The sequence below is a fragment of the Schistocerca nitens genome, chromosome 5 (assembly GCF_023898315.1).
Source record: "Schistocerca nitens isolate TAMUIC-IGC-003100 chromosome 5, iqSchNite1.1, whole genome shotgun sequence".
In the NCBI taxonomy this organism is placed as follows: Eukaryota; Metazoa; Arthropoda; class Insecta; order Orthoptera; family Acrididae; genus Schistocerca; species Schistocerca nitens.
Genome location: NC_064618.1, coordinates 327,986,339 through 328,005,486, shown reverse-complemented (window position 1 = coordinate 328,005,486; position 19,148 = coordinate 327,986,339). Strand labels below are relative to the sequence as shown.

At 43.9% G+C, this 19,148-nt stretch overlaps 1 protein-coding gene across 1 annotated transcript in view; it reads left to right on the top strand.

Annotated features, from left to right (window-relative positions):
• The first annotated feature begins 841 nt into the window (after positions 1 to 841).
• Positions 842 to 19,148, top strand: part of LOC126260430 (resuscitation-promoting factor RpfA-like) — a 94,554-nt gene continuing 76,247 nt past the window's right edge. Inside the window, exon 1 of the mRNA XM_049957758.1 lies at positions 842 to 864. Within this exon, the coding sequence (XP_049813715.1) occupies positions 842 to 864 (23 nt within the window). The remainder of the gene's footprint in view (positions 865 to 19,148) is intronic.

Sequence of the window (19,148 nt, the reverse complement as noted above, 5' to 3'; positions counted from 1 at the left end):
TGGGTACCGAAAATGTTGACGGATGTGCACAAAACCAAACGTTTAGACAGTGCATTGACTTTCCTTGAGCGGTACCACAACGACGATGATGATTTCTTTAGCCAAATTGTCACGGGCGATGAAACATTGGTGGCCTACGTCACACCAGAATCAAAGCAACAGTCCATGGAAGTTGAGCAAGGGCATCGTTTTGCTGCAAGACAATGCCCGTCCGCATGTGGCGAATCAGACCAAAGATCTCATCACATCTTTTCTATGGGAAATTCTAGATCATTCTCCGTACAGCCCCGATCTTGCGCCCAGTGGCTACCATCTGTTCCGGCACTTGAAGAAACACCTGGGCGGTCAACGTCTTCAAGACGATAACGAAGTCAAAACAGTGGTGATGCAGTGGTTAACAAGTCAGGCGGCAGACTTCTATGAGGAGGGTATTCAAAAACTGGTACAACGTTATGACAAGTGCCTCAATATTGATGGAAATTATGTAGAAAAGTATTCAGTTACAGGCTTTCCTGCAAAAATAAAATTATTGAGATACCTTAGCACGTCTTTTTTTAATTTCAAAATGGTACTTACTTAAAAAAACACGCCAAGTACAAAGGAAAAGGAAAATAAGCCTTTTCCACCGAAAGTACGAGGGGAAAAAATGGCTCTGAGCACTATGGGACTTAACATCTATGGTCATCAGTCCCCTAGAACTTAGAACTACTTAAACCTAACTAACCTAAGGACATCACACAACACCCAGCCATCACGAGGCAGAGAAAATCCCTGACCCCGCCGGGAATCGAACCCGGGAACCCGGGCGTGGGAAGCGAGAACGCTACCGCACGACCACGAGATGCGGGCTACGAGGGGAGTTCAGTAAGTAATGCAGCTCATTTTTTTCACGAAAGCAGGTTGGTTGTACTCAGGGTTCCAGTCCGTCATATTATTCCCCACTCTTTTAGATGCAAAACCCTATTTTTAGCACAATCTCCGCTCAATGCAACGGCCTTGCGCCACCTTACTGGGAGGACCTATGTGCCTGCATGGTTGCACTCTACTGGTCGACGTCGGAGATAACGTCTTGTTGCATCAGTAACCTCCCAATCATCTACGGACTGCTTCCCACGGAGTGCATCCTTCGTTGGGCCAAACAGATGGAAGTCGTAAGGAGCGAAATCTCGGCGGTAGGGTGGATGAAGAAGAAGTATCCAACGAAATTTTGTGAACTCCTCTCGGATGTGGAGGCTTGTGTGAGGCCTTGCATTGTCACGGAGAAGGCCAAGTTCGTTTGCCTTTTTGAGGCGCCGAATTCGCTTAAGTCCTTTCTTCAATTACCTTAGCAGAGTACACTTCACAGTTGATAGTTGCGCCATGAGGGAGGACATCAAACAGAATAACCACTGCATGGTCGCCATGACTTAACCCCCTAAGGGTGCTGCATTGAAATTTTTCTTCGGTGGAGAGGTGGTGTGGCGCCTCTCCATGGATTGGCGTTCTGTTTCCGGTTCGAAATGATAAACCCATGTTTCATCACCTAAGACGTCCGCCTCCGGTAGCTGAGTGGTTGTAGAACAAAAGTATCCTTGTAGTAACTGGGAAACAATGTGGGAAAATATTCACTGCCGGAACCTGCCATTGTATGTCAAATCGACCTGGTACTTCACTGTCAACAGGAAAATTACGACGAACTCTAAACTTCACTCTGTTCGATTGGCCGAGTCACCGCTGTGTACGTTATGTAATATACCAGATACCGAAGAGCATAGATTGTTGTGTGACAAGCTAAAAGACATATGGCTCTACATAAGACAAAAAATTGCTAGCGTCGGCAGAACCACGGCCAAAGCCGTTACGCCTGCTGATTTTTAAACCCAGACAGTATACCCTACCCGAAACAAAACGAAACGGAATCAGCTGGTTGAAAGGCCAAACGGTGCATTACATCCTAACAAGAGAATCAGCCAATAGGGATGACTTCTGGGTATACCTTACAACTGAGCACCACAAGTTGATGTGTACTAAAAATACAAAGAAAATTACGCAAATTTTTTAACTAAAACAATACTGTAACCAATATAAGTGAGTAATTTACATTATCCACCCAAACATTTCGTATATTAGACGAATGATTTTTGGTTAAAGTTTGTACTTCACCTAGCAGGAGGAGGTTTTCCAACAGGAAGTAATCAGAGAAGATCATCAGTATAGACCAGTTAAGCCTATGCTAATATATTACTGTGTTTTGAGGGAAGCATACAACACAGTGATAAAACTGGTAAATACCCTTCATTTAGTTTCTTTCTTTCGCCGGCCGCGGTGGCCGTGCGGTTCTGACTCTGCAGTCCGGAACCGCGGGACTGCTACGGTCGCAGGTTCGAATCCTGCCTCGGGCATGGGTGTGTGTGATGTCCTTAGGTTAGTTAGGTTTAAGTAGTTCTAAGTTCTAGGGGACTTATGACCTAAGATGTTGCGGGATGTGCTCAGAGCCATTTGAACCATTTGAACCATCTTTCTTTCTTTCAAATGGTTCAAATGGCTCTGAGCACTATGGGACTCAACTGCTGAGGTCATTAGTCCCCTAGAACTTAGAACTAGTTAAACCTAACTAACCTAAGGACATCACACACATCCATGCCCGAGGCAGGATTCGAACCTGCGACCGTTGCGGTCTCGCGGTTCCAGACTGCAGCGCCAGAACCGCGCGGCCACTTCGGCCGGCTTCTTTCTTTCCTTTTCTTTTGACAAGAAGACATATTTATGTTAATTATGTGTAAAATAAAACGGCAGAAACCTACTTTAGTTCATTACCTTTCTGAAGAAGAAAATTTTGCATATCAGCAATAATGAGTTTGCTTCTTTCCGTTTTTCCATGCACGGATAAAGAAATTTATAGATGCAGTTACGTTTCCATAACAATTATGTGAATGCCTTCTCAATGGAATTTACATTTATTTTTTTTTCAGGCCATGTTGCAAAGAAAGGCAACAGAAGGGGCATACTCAGTTTGCCGTTCAGACGAAGCGAGTTTCCACATCATCAAGTTGTATTCTCTCTTTAAAGGCGGAGAAGCCGGGCCGAATAGGCAAAAACTGGAGAGCGTAAAGGACGGATTGAAGGGGAGGAAGGAGACTCGGAGAAAAAAAGAAAAAAAAAGTGGTCAGTGCGACAGAATGTCAATCCTAAGCGCCCGGGTTCGATTCCCGGCTGGGTCGGAGATTTTCTCCGCTCCGGGATTGGGTGTTGTGTTGTCCTAATCATCATCATTTCATCCCCATCGACGCGCAAGTCGCCGAAGTGGCGTCAAATCGAAAGACTTGCACCCCGCGAATGATCCACCCAACAGGAGGCCCTAGTCACACGACGACCACCGCCGTCACCTAAATGACGTTCGACAAAAAAAAATTGTCACGATCAGTCTCGTAACGCGCAAGCAGTTCTGTACAGATAGTCTCTCGTTGCTCTTTATGATCTTCCGTAAGGTGGCCACGAACTCAACGGACACACCTCTTTACGCTAAATGGTGGATGAACTGCCAACAGAGACGACCAGTTGTACAGCGAGGTGTTTGATTGTGATCTATCGATCACCTCCAATGAGAGCGTCCGCACGTTCCAAGATGCTGCCGACCAGCATGTGGGATACAGGTCAGATTTGCGATCTTGTTGAGACCATGACAGACCCCTCGCCCAACTACTCAACGCGCTTTTGCTCACTGCCGGATCTCCATAGACATCCTGCAAGCGCCTATGAACATCTGTGATGTTGTGGTTTTCCGTCAAAAGAAATTCAGTGACAGCTCTCTGCTTGGAACACACGTCCGTTACAGACGCCATTTTGAAGGCTACGTATAGCGCCAGCACCTATCGGAACTTCATGAAACAATAGAAGCTGAAGCGGGAATATTCCACGACGTCCAGTCACAAACTTGGAAATTTTTCAACGGAAATTGGCCGAGAAAATTATTTATTGAACGCTCCTCGTAGTTGTCATTGAGGTCGCTTGCTCTCATGTCCAAGCAGCAAGTGCACAGCGTCGTCACAGGTTCAAATGGGATTAGGCAATTAGGGCAAAACTAAAGTCTACAGGACTAACAACAATCCACAAATAATTTATTCAAACAAATTACACATTACGTTAGCCTGAGTGTGAAGAGTAAACGTGACACTGTAATGCAATGATCACTTCACTGTTTTTTCTTTGAAATCTGCTCTAGTCCTAAATCCAGTGAATGACTATACAGGATGTAACAATAATGTACGACACAAATTGCAGGACACATTCTTCACACGTAGACGAAGAAATTATGTTAAATGAATATGGGTCTGGAAAAGCTTTGTTACCATGTTTTCTCCAATTCATTAATCATGGGAAACACACAACAACAGAACGTTAGAATCATGGGGAATATGCTCTCTTGGAGATGTCTGGTTACGTTGTGCATGGCCAGTGTTTTGTTTCACAGGTTCTTGTTGCCATGCGACGTAAGTCATTGCTTGTTTACAGGTCACATCAACCGTTCCAGCGATCAGTACGACCGTTGCAAGCACACGGGTCACTACATAGAGTTAATCACAGACATGGCTGGTGTAGTGGCAGTGTACACAAATACAGAGATGGCAGAAGCTCATTTGACGTACGGATTAGATGTGGCAGTGATGCTCGCGTTCAGCGTTTGTAACGGGATAGATTTCCAGGACGAAGGTGCCCCACAGGAAACGTTTAGAGCCACTGATCGTCGACTTAGGGAACACGGGGCATTTAAGCCTGATACTTGCGACCAGGAGAGGCCTAGAAAGACGACGTCACAGCAGCGGAAGGCGGCAATTCTTCATGCAATTGGCGACGACCCTAGTGTCAGTACAAAACATGTAGCTGCAACACTGAATGTTGACCACATGATTGCGAGTGTTACATGACAACCTGCTGTATCCGTACCATTTAAGCGCGTGTAGGCGCTATCGGCAGCTGATTTTACGGCACGGGTACTTTTCTGTGAATGGTTTATTCAACAAGTTGCAACTCCAGTCTTAGGGCAACGGTGCTGATCACAGATGAGGCGTCATTTCAACGAGATCGGATAATAAACTTCCACTAGCGGTATGTATGAGCAAATTCTGTGACAGATGGATATGTAGAGATGGACCAGTTGCTTAGACTCCACGCTCTCCGCATCTAAACCCACTGGACTTTTATTCGTGGGGGCACTCGAAAGCTCTTATGTATGGAACCCCAGTACAAGATGCTCAGAGTCATCGTGCCCGTATTATGGAAGGCTGCGAAACCATACGCAATACTCCAAGGATACATCAGCACATCCGAGATTCACTACGACTGGGGGTTGATGCATGTATCAATGCTCACGGGGAGCACATTGAACATCACCTGTGAGGAAGAGTTGCATGTGGTATGCTGGTGCTTTCTGTTCGTGCATGTTCCCCATGCTTAACGAGTTGGAGAAAATGAGTTCTAATGCGGAAGCAAAGCGTTTCCACACACATTTTCACATAACATGAACAAGACACTTAGAAATGAAATAAACAGCAAGTGCAGGAAAGCTAAGGCGAAATGGCTGCATGAAAAATGTGAACAAATAGAAAAATAAATGATTGTCGGTAGGACTGGCTCAGTATATAGGGAAGTCAAAAGAAACTTTGGTAAATTAAAAATAAGGGTGGTAACATTGAGAATTCCACTGGTAAATGGAAAGAGAGCGGATAGGTGAAGAGAGCGGATAGGTGAAGAGAGTACATTGAAGCCCTCTATGAGGGGGAGACTTGTCTGATGACGTGATAGAAGAAGGGACAGGTGTCGATATAGAAGAGATAGGGAATCCAATATTAGAATCAGAGTTTAAAAGAGTTTTGAAAGACTTAAGATCGAATAAGGCAGAAGCATTCCACCAGAATTTCTAAAATCATTGGGGATAGTGACAACAAAAGGATTATTCACGTTGGTGTGTCGTAGAATGTATGATACCGGTGGTATGTCATCTGACTTTCGGAAAAACATGATCCATAAGATTCCCAAGATTGCAAGAGCCGACAAGAGCGAGAATTATCGCACAGTCACGTGAACAGTTCATGCATCCAAGCTGCTGATAAGAATAGCATACAGAAGAATGAAAAAGAAAATTGAGGATTTGTTAGATGACGATCAGTTTGGCTTTAGAAAAGGTGAAGGCACCAGAGAGGCAATTCTGACGTTTCGGTTGATAACGGAAAGAAGAGTAAAGGAAACTAAAGACATGTTCATAGGATTTTTCGACCAGGAAAAAGCGTTTGACAATGTAAAATAGCGCAAAATGTTCGAAATTCTGAGAAAAATAGGAGTGACGTTTAGGGAATACGGATAATATACAGTATGTAAAGGAGCCAAGAGGGAATAATAAGAATGGACGACCAAGAACGAAGTGCTCGGTTTAAAAAGGGCGTAACACAAGGATGTAGTCTTTCACCCCTACAATTGAATCTGTATATCTAAGAAGAAATGACGGAAATAAAAAAGGTTCAGCAATGGGATTATAATTCAAGGTGAAAGGATATTAGTGATACGATTCTCTGATGACATTGCTATCCTGAGTGAAAGTGAAGAATAATTACAGGATCTGCGACATGGGATGAACAGTATAATGAGTATATAATATGGCTTGAGAGTAAATCGAAGAAAGACGAAAGTATTGAGAAGTTGCAGAAACGAGAACAGCGAGAAATTTAACATCAGAATTGGTGATCACGAGGTAGATGAAGTTAAGGTATTCTGCTACCTGGGCAGCAAAATAAGCCATGACTGGCAGAGCAGAGAGGACATAAAAAGGAGACTAAGCATTGGTAGCATTGGCAAAAAGGACATCCGTGGCTAAGAGAAATCTAAGTGCTGAACTTAGGCCTTAATTTGAGGAATAAATTTCTGAGAATGTACATTTAGAGTTCAGCATTATGTGGTAGTGAAACATGGGCTGTGGGAAAACCGGAACAGAATAGAATCGAAGCATTTGACGTATAGTGCCACAGAAGAATGTTGAAAATTAGGTGCACTGATGAGGTAAGGAACGAGATGATTATTTGGAGAATCGGCGAGGAAAGGAATATGTGGAGAACACTGACAAGAAGTTGGGGCAGGATGGTAGGACATCCGTTAAGACATCACGGAATAACTTCCATGGTACTTGAGGTAGCTGTAGAGGGTGAACAGTGTAGAAGAAGACGGAGATTATAATACGTCCAGCAATTAATTGGGGACGCAAAAAAACGCGATACCACTGCAATATATATATATATATATATATATATATGTGTGTGTGTGTGTGTGTGTGTGTGTGTGTGTGTGTGTGTGTGTGTGTGTGTGTGTGTGTGTGTGTGCATTTGGTTACCATACGACTTTTGTCACCTCGCTGTTAAACGCTCTGTGCCCTGGTAAAACGTAGAATAGAGTTATCACCAAATGTGCACTACTGCCATTGTGCCAAGACACATCGCGTTTTTATACGGAGTTTTTTAAGACAGACTATTATGACAACTATATATGTTGTACATTTAGTTGGGTCATATTTGACGAAAATGTATGTTTGTCCCATTGATGTACAGCTTTTTCTCCTGTGAAGATGATTGTAATGATGGACCCCGGTAGGGAATAAACATACAGTTGTACAGCCGAGGGCACAAATATGCTTTTTTCTAATTATCTAACAGCTGTAGACACTTCTATCGTTATTTTTGTCAGACAACTTAAAATCGCACAAAGAAACCGTGTACCACCGTTCCCGCTCGTTGTTAGCGTCATACTGGCGCCAGCGATTGTGTTTATGACATGGCGGCAGGGGAGGGGGAAATTTGCCAGGCTCGTCGGATGAAAACGTTACTACTTTTACAAAGATCCCCTGTAGCGTTCATTTCCTCGGGCAGTATCCAGATACAGTGGGGAAGGAGGTTTTTGTTCAGCTTGGAGCTGATGCGCCAATCTTTTCCAAATCCCCCTAAATGGGCTTTGTCCAGAGCCTACATGGAGGCCTTACAGGGGGAGTAACTTCACCACACTAGCCAGTCTTGCCAACACTCATTGCAGGGAATGTTCGTAATGTCATGCCAGGAGACAGAACCTTACAGAAACGCTCTTAAAAAGGAGCAGCAAGTGGCTAAAGATAGTGCCTGCGCTTCTGCTCCTGATCTGAATTGGCAGGAATACCTGAAGGTTAAATAATTTAGTGGAGTGGTCTGGAGTTCGCAGCCCTCGTGGGGTTGAGGCGACAAGCTGTGGTCTCTCTGGATGGAGTTTGTGTTTTAAAGCGGCTATCGTTTCGAAAGTCTGGAGTCAGTGATCCTTCCTGATCAACGGCGCTGCTTCACCGGAACGGAAAGCCTACGAGACGAAACTGCGTTCCATTGTGAGGAAATTCCACTCAGGTATTCACCTGTTTTCCACAGCGAGTGTTGAGGACTCGTGACCGCGGACTTGTTCGGTAAAAATGGGCCTCAGAACTTGGCGTGGACCCATTAGCTAGCTGGAAAGACACAGAAAATGCCGAGATACTATACGTCTTTTTCTAGAACCCTTTCACATAGGAATATGTCACTGTAGTTCCCCCTTTAAATCGTCACAATAACGAAAAAATGACGTATCTAAATAAGTGACCGAGGAATAAAAAAAAAAAAAGATATCGCTCACAGAGGAAAGGCCATTCGACCTGACGGGATATCACTTCGATTCTACACAGAGTATGTGAAGGAAATTGCCGCTCAATTAGCAGCAGTGCACTACTGCTATTTGCAAGAGCGAAGTGTTAACTGACGATTCGAAAAAAGTACAGCTAATTCCCACTTCCAAGGAGAGTCGTCGAACAGATGCACAAAACTGTAGGCCTATATCTTCGAAGACGGTCTGCTGTAGAATTTCGGAACGTTTTATGTTCGCGTATTGTGACATTTCTGGAGACCGAAAATCTGCCCTGTAGAAACCAACATAGGTTCCGAAAACAACGATCGTTTGAAATCCAGCTCGCTCTGTTGGTCCAAGAGACCCATAAAGCAGTAGATACAGGTGCCCATGTAGATGCCATGTTCCTTGACTTCCGAAAGGCATTCGATACAGTTCTGCACTGCCATCTACTGGGCAAAATACGACCTTATGGATAATGAAACCAACTGTACGACTGGACTGAATAGTCTCTGGCAAACGGAATACAGTACGTCACTCTGAACGAGGAGAACTCTTCAGACCAATGTAACTTTGGGCGTTCCCCAGGACAGAGTTATAAGACCATTGCTTTTCAAGGTGCATTGTGCTGCCACCTACTCTCAGTTATTCAATATCAGAGACCTCATAAGTTATTAGACATCGTGAGAGAGCAGAATGGGGCACTCCGCGGATCTAACGGACTTCGAACATGGTCAGGTGATTGGGTGTCACTTGTGTCATACGTCTGTACGCAATATTTCCACACTTCCGATGTGATAGTGAAGTGACAATGTGAAGGGTCACGTACAGCACAAAAGCGTACACGCCGCCCTCGTCTGTTGACTGAAAGAGACTGCCGACAGCTCAAGAAGTTCGTAATGTGTAATGGGCAGACATCTATCCAAACCATCAGATAGGAATTCCATGCTGCATCAGGATCCGCTGCAAGTACTATGACAGTTAGGCGGGAGGTGAGAAAACTTGGATTTCTTGGTCGAGCGGCTGCTTATAAGGCACACATCACGCCGGTAAATGCCAAACGACGCCTCGCTTTGTGTAAGGAGCGTAAACATTGGACGATTGAACAGTGGAAAAACGTTGTGTGGAGTGACGAACCACGATACACAATGTGGTGATCCGATGACAGGGTGTGAGTATGGCGAATGCCCGGTGAACGCCATCTGCCAGGGTGTGTAGTGCCAACAGTAATATTCGGAGGCGGTGGTGTTATGGTGTGGACCTGTTTTCCATGGAGGGGCCTTGCACCCCTTGTTGTTTTGCGTGGGACTATCACAGCACAGGCCTACACTGATGTTTTAAGCACCTTCTTCCTTCCCATTGTTGAAGAGCAATTCGGGGATGGCGATTGCATTTTTCAACACGATCGAACACCTGTTCATAATGCACGGCCTTTGGCGGAGTGGTTACACGACAATAACATCCCTGTAATGGACTGGCCTGCACAGAGTCCTGGCCTGAATTTTATAGAACACCTTTGGGATGTTTTGGAACGGCGACTTCGTGCCAGGCCTTCGTGCCCAAGCACGTGATTGGGTAGCTCAGTTGGTAGAGGACTTGCTCGCGAAAGGCAAAGGTCCCGAATTCGTGTCTCGGTCCGGCACACAGTTTTAATCTGCCAGGAAGTTTCGACTCTTAAGATATTTTGGCTCAACACCCTCCCGTTTTTGAGAAAATCGCCCCTAAATGTTATGACGAACAATCGACTCAAAATTGGTGGTATCGATAGATAAATAGAGCATTTCTCATCATCATATGTGGGGTCCACAAATGCATACTTTTCCATAAATCTAGGAAAGAAACTTTTACAACTGCCGCTTATGTACTCACGTGGTAGCCGCTTTCCGCCGAGAGCGCAACGGCCTAGGTTATTGGCTCGGAAGCGGAGAATCCGGATTCGACTCTCGAGGCAACCTAGTGGATGTTATTCTTTTCGTTTGTATTTTTCCATATCTCAATTGATAGGGTTTGGAGGGTTAATAACGTAAGTCAATCAATAAGGAATGATAAAAAGGTAGGCAAATAAATTTCTCGAACCTCTTGGGATAGTAAACGAGTAAAATATTACTCCTGGTCACTTTACAATGGCTCTTCCAGTCTCTTTTACGTGTCCTCACTTTTCTTCTAATAACTAGATGGGTGGTACTTGTCATATAAACATTCGAAACAAATGTACTCGCGGCACCAAGAATGACTGCAATCTTTCGACAACTACGCTGTTCCTTCCGAAGAGTCGGCGGAAAACAAACTTGGTTTACATTTAAAAATATGTCTTTTTCGAAAATTAATTTTGATGTGTACAATGCATACGATATCATTGCCTGAAAAATCGGTGCTGAAAGTTGGTTCTGAATTATGCTGTGAATAGTTATTGCATCCATGGGGTTGTGCAGTTCCCGCTGCGTTTCCAGAAGCACGCTGCAATTTTGAAGCCTCGAAATAAAGTTTTTAACCTGGCGATAGAAATAAACATCACACGGCTGGCACATAGGTGTGGAGTTTGGCGGTATTATTTTTACCGCGCACGTCGGTTGCCCCTCGTCATCTATAAACTTGGTGTCATACATTAGAGTATTAGTTTGTCCACCTTAGGAATCCAATATTAGACAAAACTTGTCATCAGCAACGTATGGTTTTAAAACATTCTCAAGAAATGTTCTGTAAATCGCATGTGTCAGTTTTCCGGATTTGGAGCAAGTAATGTAAACATTTTACAACGTGTCGGTTAAGCGATTGACCTCTTCTACAGCCCGAAGACCAAATGTAACATTCGTTTCTTGTAAACACAGAAAAATCTTAGGCAACACTTTTCTTGAGGCTGTGATGGCATACTGCGCCGTGTACGAATGTTTTAATTTTTTTTACTGCCAACTGCGACAAGGGTTTGTAATGTTGTAGCTTTAATTTGCTATGAAAGCGGTACTGCTAGCCAATAAAAGCGGGTTAAAAGCTGTGAGCTGTCTGGGGAAGTTAATCTTGCATTACTAAGCAACCGTTTCACCAGGTATCTAGTCTAGGTTTACCAAATTCCCAAACAGACTAACATTAATTATAATCTTTTAATAGTCATACAACAACCGGTAATATATATATATATATATATATATATATATATATATATATATATATATATAAGAGAATTTAAATAAAAAGAAAGAAATCAGTTTATATTTGGAAATTTATTTTAGGATTGATCATTGAAATTTCAGCATATTAAACTTGATTCATAACTAAACTGGTGCCTTATTTAGGATTGTGAAAATGTGAGATTGCAATCTTACGGAACACATCAAATATGGAGCCAAGATTGGGAGACTGCATATAACACTGCATTCATAAAACAACACACAAAGAACGTTGAAACGTATGCAACAGAAAGTTAACCACTACCAACAGATTCAAATTTTCACCCAAAGAAATTACTTTCGTAGCACAATCCTGTCCGTCATGTAATTACCACACACTGGTATACTAAATTCCTACTAACTCTCTGTGAAATCTTCCCAAAAAGAATAGCTGAGGGCTACTTTGATGATTACACCACATGCTTCACGTGGTCCATTTGGTTTACACAAAGCGTATAACTCCACAATAATTTTGATCATTAAAATAAATTAGATCGAAAAGCAATTTACAAAAGAAAAACCACGAACTGGTTACTAACGTCTTACTGTTAACCTGACGGGTCAAACAGTTATATAAGCACTTGGTACTGGTATCGCAAAGTACACCCCACGTGGGTTGAACATAAAGAAAAGTTGCTATATTGAAAAATATTGTCAAGACGAGACGTTATAATCACACAAGCATTCGCATTTAAGATTGATCTTAGTTAGAGTTACTGATCAACACGTGGTTCCACTTTACTCACAAAGTAGTGACAAAGCAACTACCGGAAAATAATCTGAACTTCACACGAGAATTACACTGCGCTGCAATTTAAGATAACATTAGATATTTTAGAGCTAAACCTGAAATAAAGGTGATTAAATTTTCAGTTAGGCTGAACTTAAGAAATCCATTGTCCTACGGACTTAGCAGACACGCGCTTAGCCGGAGATCTTACCACTTCAGACGCTCGCCACGGACCGTCTGCTTGGTCCCTTCCTGAGCGGTGGCTCACAAATACAAACGGAAGTGGCCAGAGGGGCAGCTTCCTATACCAACATGACAACGGACGGGCAGGACCATACTAAGACTAGAAACCTCTTTGCTTTTAGAAAGCGTAGCTACCTGTTCCGACGTTGGTCCTACTGTTCTCTAGCAGACAGCCTTGTCTGCTACCCTCAAGCATGCAACTAGAAATACATTTGCTCATTCATCCTCTCACACAGAAGGGAAGGGGGATGACAGAATCTTATCATATACAGTATATAAAAGAAAGCGGATGTAGGTTCCGTATGAGACTGTGTGACATGAATTACATATAAACTGTGTTTTAAAGTGTAGTAGTGTGACAGATCGTTCTTGTGTATGTGTAAAAGTAACACGTTCCACTACTCAGTCTCCTCCCAGATAGTCAGAAACGCCACAGTAAATTTAGAAGAGGAATTTATGCCGTAAATGACAACAGATTTAAGAAATTAAACATGAAAGGAATCCAAAAGAGATCTTTCAGGTTCGTTTTTCTCCCTTATGCGATAACGTGCGTCGAATGTTCACCCGATATTCACATTGATCGGTGTTGATCACGAAATCACTATTAGAACCAATGATAAGTGACGCCGTTTGCCTCCTGAAAAGAGCCACCACTTCTTTTACATCTTCTATATTTTCTGCGTCCTTGCGGGAGACGTATTTAGTGACGTGCCGTTGACGGATTTTATATTCCGATTTGAAATTTATTGTCCAAGATAATGACGCAGCAAACGTAAAATCCCTGTTGGTCGTATACTGAAGCGCTGCACCTGGAGTATTCTCGTTGTTACATTCTCGTTACGACGACGACGAGATTCGACAAATCGGTCGTATGTTCACTTATTTATCGCCTGGCATTTGTCGTATCTTGTCCTTCCTTTAACGATATCATTTTCCCTCATTTTAGGTTCTGCTTCCTTTTCAGGGCTGTTGTTGCTCCATTCTTTTGCAGTGTTTGGAGGTTCCAATTTGGATGATTCCTGGCTAGCACTACCGCCTTCAAGGGGTATAGCGCCGCAGTTGAGACGTTTAGTAACCGGTTCGTAATACTCATCGGGAACAGATGAGACACAGATTGCCTGCGACGTGGACAATTCCAAAGTGTTATGGCTATTTTGCGATTCACTAGTCGTGATATCTTCCTCTGAATCACCTTCTGCTTCCCCTTCATGGTATAGTTCCTCAGTATCAACAAAAGTCATTTCGTTCGTCAGCTCCAAAAATCGCTCGACGAATGCCATATCAGTCTGGAACGCCGAGAAACAGAACTGCCTGCTTCCGGTAGTCCATTGATAATACATCTGTCTTGCAACATTTTACAAACCAAAACACAGCGTCGGTGACTTCCCGCTTGCCGTCGTCTGTGACAAGCCCCCAACTATATATTCCAGCAGCTGGTCAAAGGGTGTACATCCTCCATTATTCAGATTATGCAACTGAAAGATATGACACAACAAATGATAATTAATTACTACGGCATAACCAGAAAAGCTAATTACTGCAAACTACATACAGAGCAAGTAATACGTTACTTACGGAATCACTGTATTTCTTTCATAAAACATATTTTATTCGGCGGATTAACGATGAAAAATCATTACATGTATCCTCGAAGTATCCTGAGGCAGCCTCATGACGGAAAACAACTGTTTCCGATTGACTTCTATAAGGTTCGTCCCGGACACCCTCATTCTTCGAGATTCACAACTATGATATGACGAAGGTGCAACCGGGACAACATAAATCTCCCAGCGTGCATTCTGTCCCGTGTCTCTCTGTAAACAAGCGTCGCGTGGTTGGCTATCTGTGGTCCCCCCGTGAGGAATTCACAGCTCTCTTACTCGGAGTGTTTTCATGTGGCAAGGCTTAGTTTAGTTCTTTACTAATTCATGTCGTTTGGCAAATTAGTTTGCCTCCCTTATTACTGTTATTATTCCCTGTTGATACGAAAAACTACAATTTAAAAAAATGAAAACTGTACAGTTTGCTCGAGATTCGAACCCCGGTTCTCGGCTTCCCAGCCAGGTACCTTGGCCGTTGCGCTATTTTTTTGATCTCATTTGGTTCGTTGTTGTTCCATCTATTTGTTCGTGGTGGACGTCCCATGATGAAGCTTGTTCAGGCTCATCGTTCATCCATTAACTCAGATTTTTTTCTTTTTATTTATTACAGAGGGCAGCTAATCCTGTGACCGAACACCCTGAGTTACCGGGGTGTGTTGAGCCAAAATATCTTAGTATATGAAGATTTTATCTGTTCTTTCGGACGTGTCCGAAAGAACAGATACCATCTTCATATAGTTAAGGCTAACTGGCCATTGACCTTCTTCTTCTGTGCTGGATTCACACGCATTGCCCGAACTCTTACTGGACTCGGTAAGATTGTCGGCCCCGAGTATTGAGTGTAATGGGTAGGGCCACAACGAATGTAGTGCGTGGACATTAAGTTGGGAATGTGGATCTCACGGGTTGTGTGCAAGTGATAAATCCCTGCAGTCGCACTATCCTCTGTGCCCTCGGTGGTCAGATGTATAGAGCGTCTGCCATGTAGCAGGAAATCCCGGCTTCGAGTCCCGGTCGGGGCACACATTTTCAACTGTCTCCGTTGATGAATATCAATGCCTGTTGACAGCTTAGAGTCTTGATTTAATAATAATTTCAAAATATCATAGAGTCCTTCGTTTTAGGTTGTACACAAGCATCCTGCCAAATCCGATCCGTATCGGTTGGCCGTGTCTGAGGCCTTCCTCATCTGAGATTCACTGGAAGAATTCTCAGGAAATGTAGTCTATCAGAAACGGAGGTAGCTAACAAAACTCTGGTTGGAGCTATATTAGAAATTACTGGTCAGTATGGGATCCGTATTAGATAACTTTGATGAAGGAAATAGAGAAAACCCAAAGAAGAGTAGCGCGTTTCGTCAGAGGTCATTTAGTAAGCGCGAAAGTGTCATGGAGATGCTCAGCCAACTTAAGTGGCAGACGCTCCTAGAGAGGCCTTCCGCTATATCCACTACTAAGTACCGAAAGCGTATATATTGCTTCGTTCTACATATATGTCGCGAAAAAACGATGGAGGTAAAACGAGAGAGATTCTGGCCCACACGGAGTCTTACCGGCAATCGTTCTTCCTGCGAACTATTCACGAATGGAACAGGAAAACGGTGCGGGGTATACGTCCACGTGTACTTAGATGTAAATGTAGTGGTGGGGCTGGATGCAACTGACGGACTTGGCTAGTGTTAATTCATGCTAATAAACTAAATTTTTTGTCTTGCAGATTCGAGCATGGTATTATTGTGTGACTTCCTCTTTTGGTGACATTGAACTACATTATACACTACTGGCCATTAAAAGTGCAACACCAAGAAGAAATGCAGATGATAAACGGGTATTCATTGGACAAATATATTACACTGGAACTGACATGTGATTACATTTTCACGCAATTTTCGTGCATAGATTCTGAGAAATCAGTACCCAGAACAACCACCTCTGGCCGTAATAACGGCCTTGATACGCCTGGGCATTGAGTCAAACAGAGCTTGGATGGTGTGTACAGGTACAGCTGCCCATGCAGCTTCAACACGATACCACAGTTCATCAAGAGTAGTGACTGGCGTATTATGACGAGCCAGTTGCTCGGCCACCAGTGACCAGACGTTTTCAATTGCTGAGATCTCTGGAGAATGTGCTGACCAGGGCAGCAGTGGAACATTTTCTGTATCCACAAAGGCCCGTACAGGACCTGCAACATGCGGTCGTGCATTATCCTGATGAAATGTAGGGTTTCGCGGGGATCGAATGGAGGGTAGAGGCACGGGTCGTAACACATCTGAAATGTAACGTCCACTGTTCAAAGTGCCGTCAATGCGAACAAGAGGTGACCGAGACGTGTAACGAATGGCACCCCATACCATCACGCCGGGTAATACGCCAGTATGGCGATGACGAATACACGCTCCCAATGTGCGTTCACCGCGATGTCGCCAAACACGGATGCGACCATCATGATGCTGTAAAGAGAACCTGGATTCATTCGAAAAAATGACGTTTTGCCATTCGTGCACCCAGGTTCATCGTTGAGTACACCATCGCAGGCTCTCCTGTCTGTGACGAAGCGTCAAGGGTAACTGCAGCCATGGTCTCCGAGCTGATAGTCCATGCTGCTGAAAAACGTCGTCGAACTGTTCGTGCAGATGGTTGTTGTCTTGCATACGTCCCCATCTGTTGACTCAGGGATCGAGACGTGGCTGCACGATCCGTTACAGCCATGCGGATAAGATGCCTGTCATCTGTACTGCTAGTGATACGAGGCCGTTGGGATCCAGCACGGCGTACCGTATTACTATCCTGAACCCACCGATTCCATATTCTGCTAACAGTCATTGGATCTCGACCAACGCGAGCAGCAATGTCGCGATACGATAAACCGCAATCGCGATAGGCTACAATCCGACCTTTAACAAGGTGGAAACGTGATGGTACGCATTTCTTCTCATTACACGAGGCATCACAGCAACGTTTCAGCAGGCAACGCCGGTCGACTGCTGTTTTTGAATGAGAAATCGGATGGAAACTTTCCTCATGTCGCCGGCCGGTGTGGCCGAGCGGTTCTAGGCACTGCAGTCTGGAACCGCGCGACCGCTACGGTCGCAGGTTCGAATCCTGCCTCGGGCATGGATGTGTGTGATGTCCTTGGGTTAGTTAGGTTTAAGTAGTTCTAAGTTCTAGGGGACTGATGACCTCAGATGTTAAGTCCCATAGTGCTCAGAGCCATTTGAACCATTTCTTTTCTCATGTCAGCACGTTGGAAGTGTCGCCACCGGCGCCAACCTTATGTGAATGCTCTGAAAAGCTAATCATTTGCATATCACAGCATCTTCTTCCTGACGGTTAAATTTCGCGTCTGTAGCACGTCATCTTCGTGGTGTAGCAATTTTAATGGCCAGTATTGTAGTTTCGTTGTGTACAGATTATCGACGGCTGTTGTTAAGATCCAACTGGAGACGGTGTATCAACTATTAGCGGTGAACATATTTCAGTCCAGTGGACGACTCTCGGAAATCTTTATGAAAATATTTGGATTTCTACGGGTCTTTTAATTACAGACTTTGGAGCGGTGAGAGGTTTAAACATGTCTCGCTGGTTAAAGTGAGGGTGGCGACCATTACTTATATCGATTTCACATGTGTAACAGTCCAGAGGTCTAATCCTGGTCCTCCATTAAAGCTTTCCATCAAATACGCGGAGCAATATGTCGCGCAATTTGCTTCGCGCGCCACACATCGCTAAGAGCGGGACGTAGTGTGTGATTTCCCGTGACCCTACGGAAGCTACGGGTCAAGGACGAAAAGAACGTTTCTCATCGTATGTATCGGGTGATCAAAAAGTCAGTATAAATTTGAAAACTTAATAAATCACAGAATAATGTAGATAGAGAGGTACAAATTGACACACATGCTTGGAATGACATGGGGTTTTATTAGAACCAAAAAAATTACGAAAGTTCAAAAAATGTCCGACAGATGGCGCTTCATCTGATCAGAATGCAATAATTAGCATAACAAAGTAAGACAAAGCAAAGATGATGTTCTTTGCAGGAAATGCTCAATATTTCCACTATCATTCCTCAACAATAGCTGTAGTCAAGGAATAATGTTGTGAACAGCACTGTAAAGCATGTCCAGAGTTATAGTGAGGCATTGGCGTCGGATGTTGTCTTTCAGCATCCCTACAGATGTCGGTCGATCACGATACACTTGCGACTTCAGGTAACCCCAAAGCCAATAATCGCACGGACTGAGGTCTGGGGACCTGGGAGGCCAAGCATGATGAAAGTGGCGGAAGAGCACACGATCATCACCAAACGAAGCACGCAAGAGATCTTTCGCGCATCTAGCAATATGGAGTGGAGCGCCATCCTGCATAAACATCCTACGTTCCAGCAGGTGTTTATCAGCCAGGCTGGGGATGATGCGATTCTGTAACATATCGGCGTACCTCTCACCCATCACGGTAGCTGTCCAGCGCCATCTGTCGGACATTTTGTGAACCTTTTTTTTGGTCTTTTTTTTTGTTCTGATAAAACCCTATGTCATTCCAAGCATGTGTGTCAATTTTTACCTCTCTATCTACATTATTCCATGGTTTATTAAGTTTTCAAATTTATAATGACTTTTTGATCACCCGGTAGATATGGATTTCTTGTCGCGTGATAGTGGACCCATTGGCAGTCTGGTACGAGGGTTACGTTTTACTGCATAGCGTCTTTGCGGCGAGGCGGCTAGCTATACAAAGGGGCTGTTGGGGGAGAGGAGCCCTCGAGAGAGGTGCG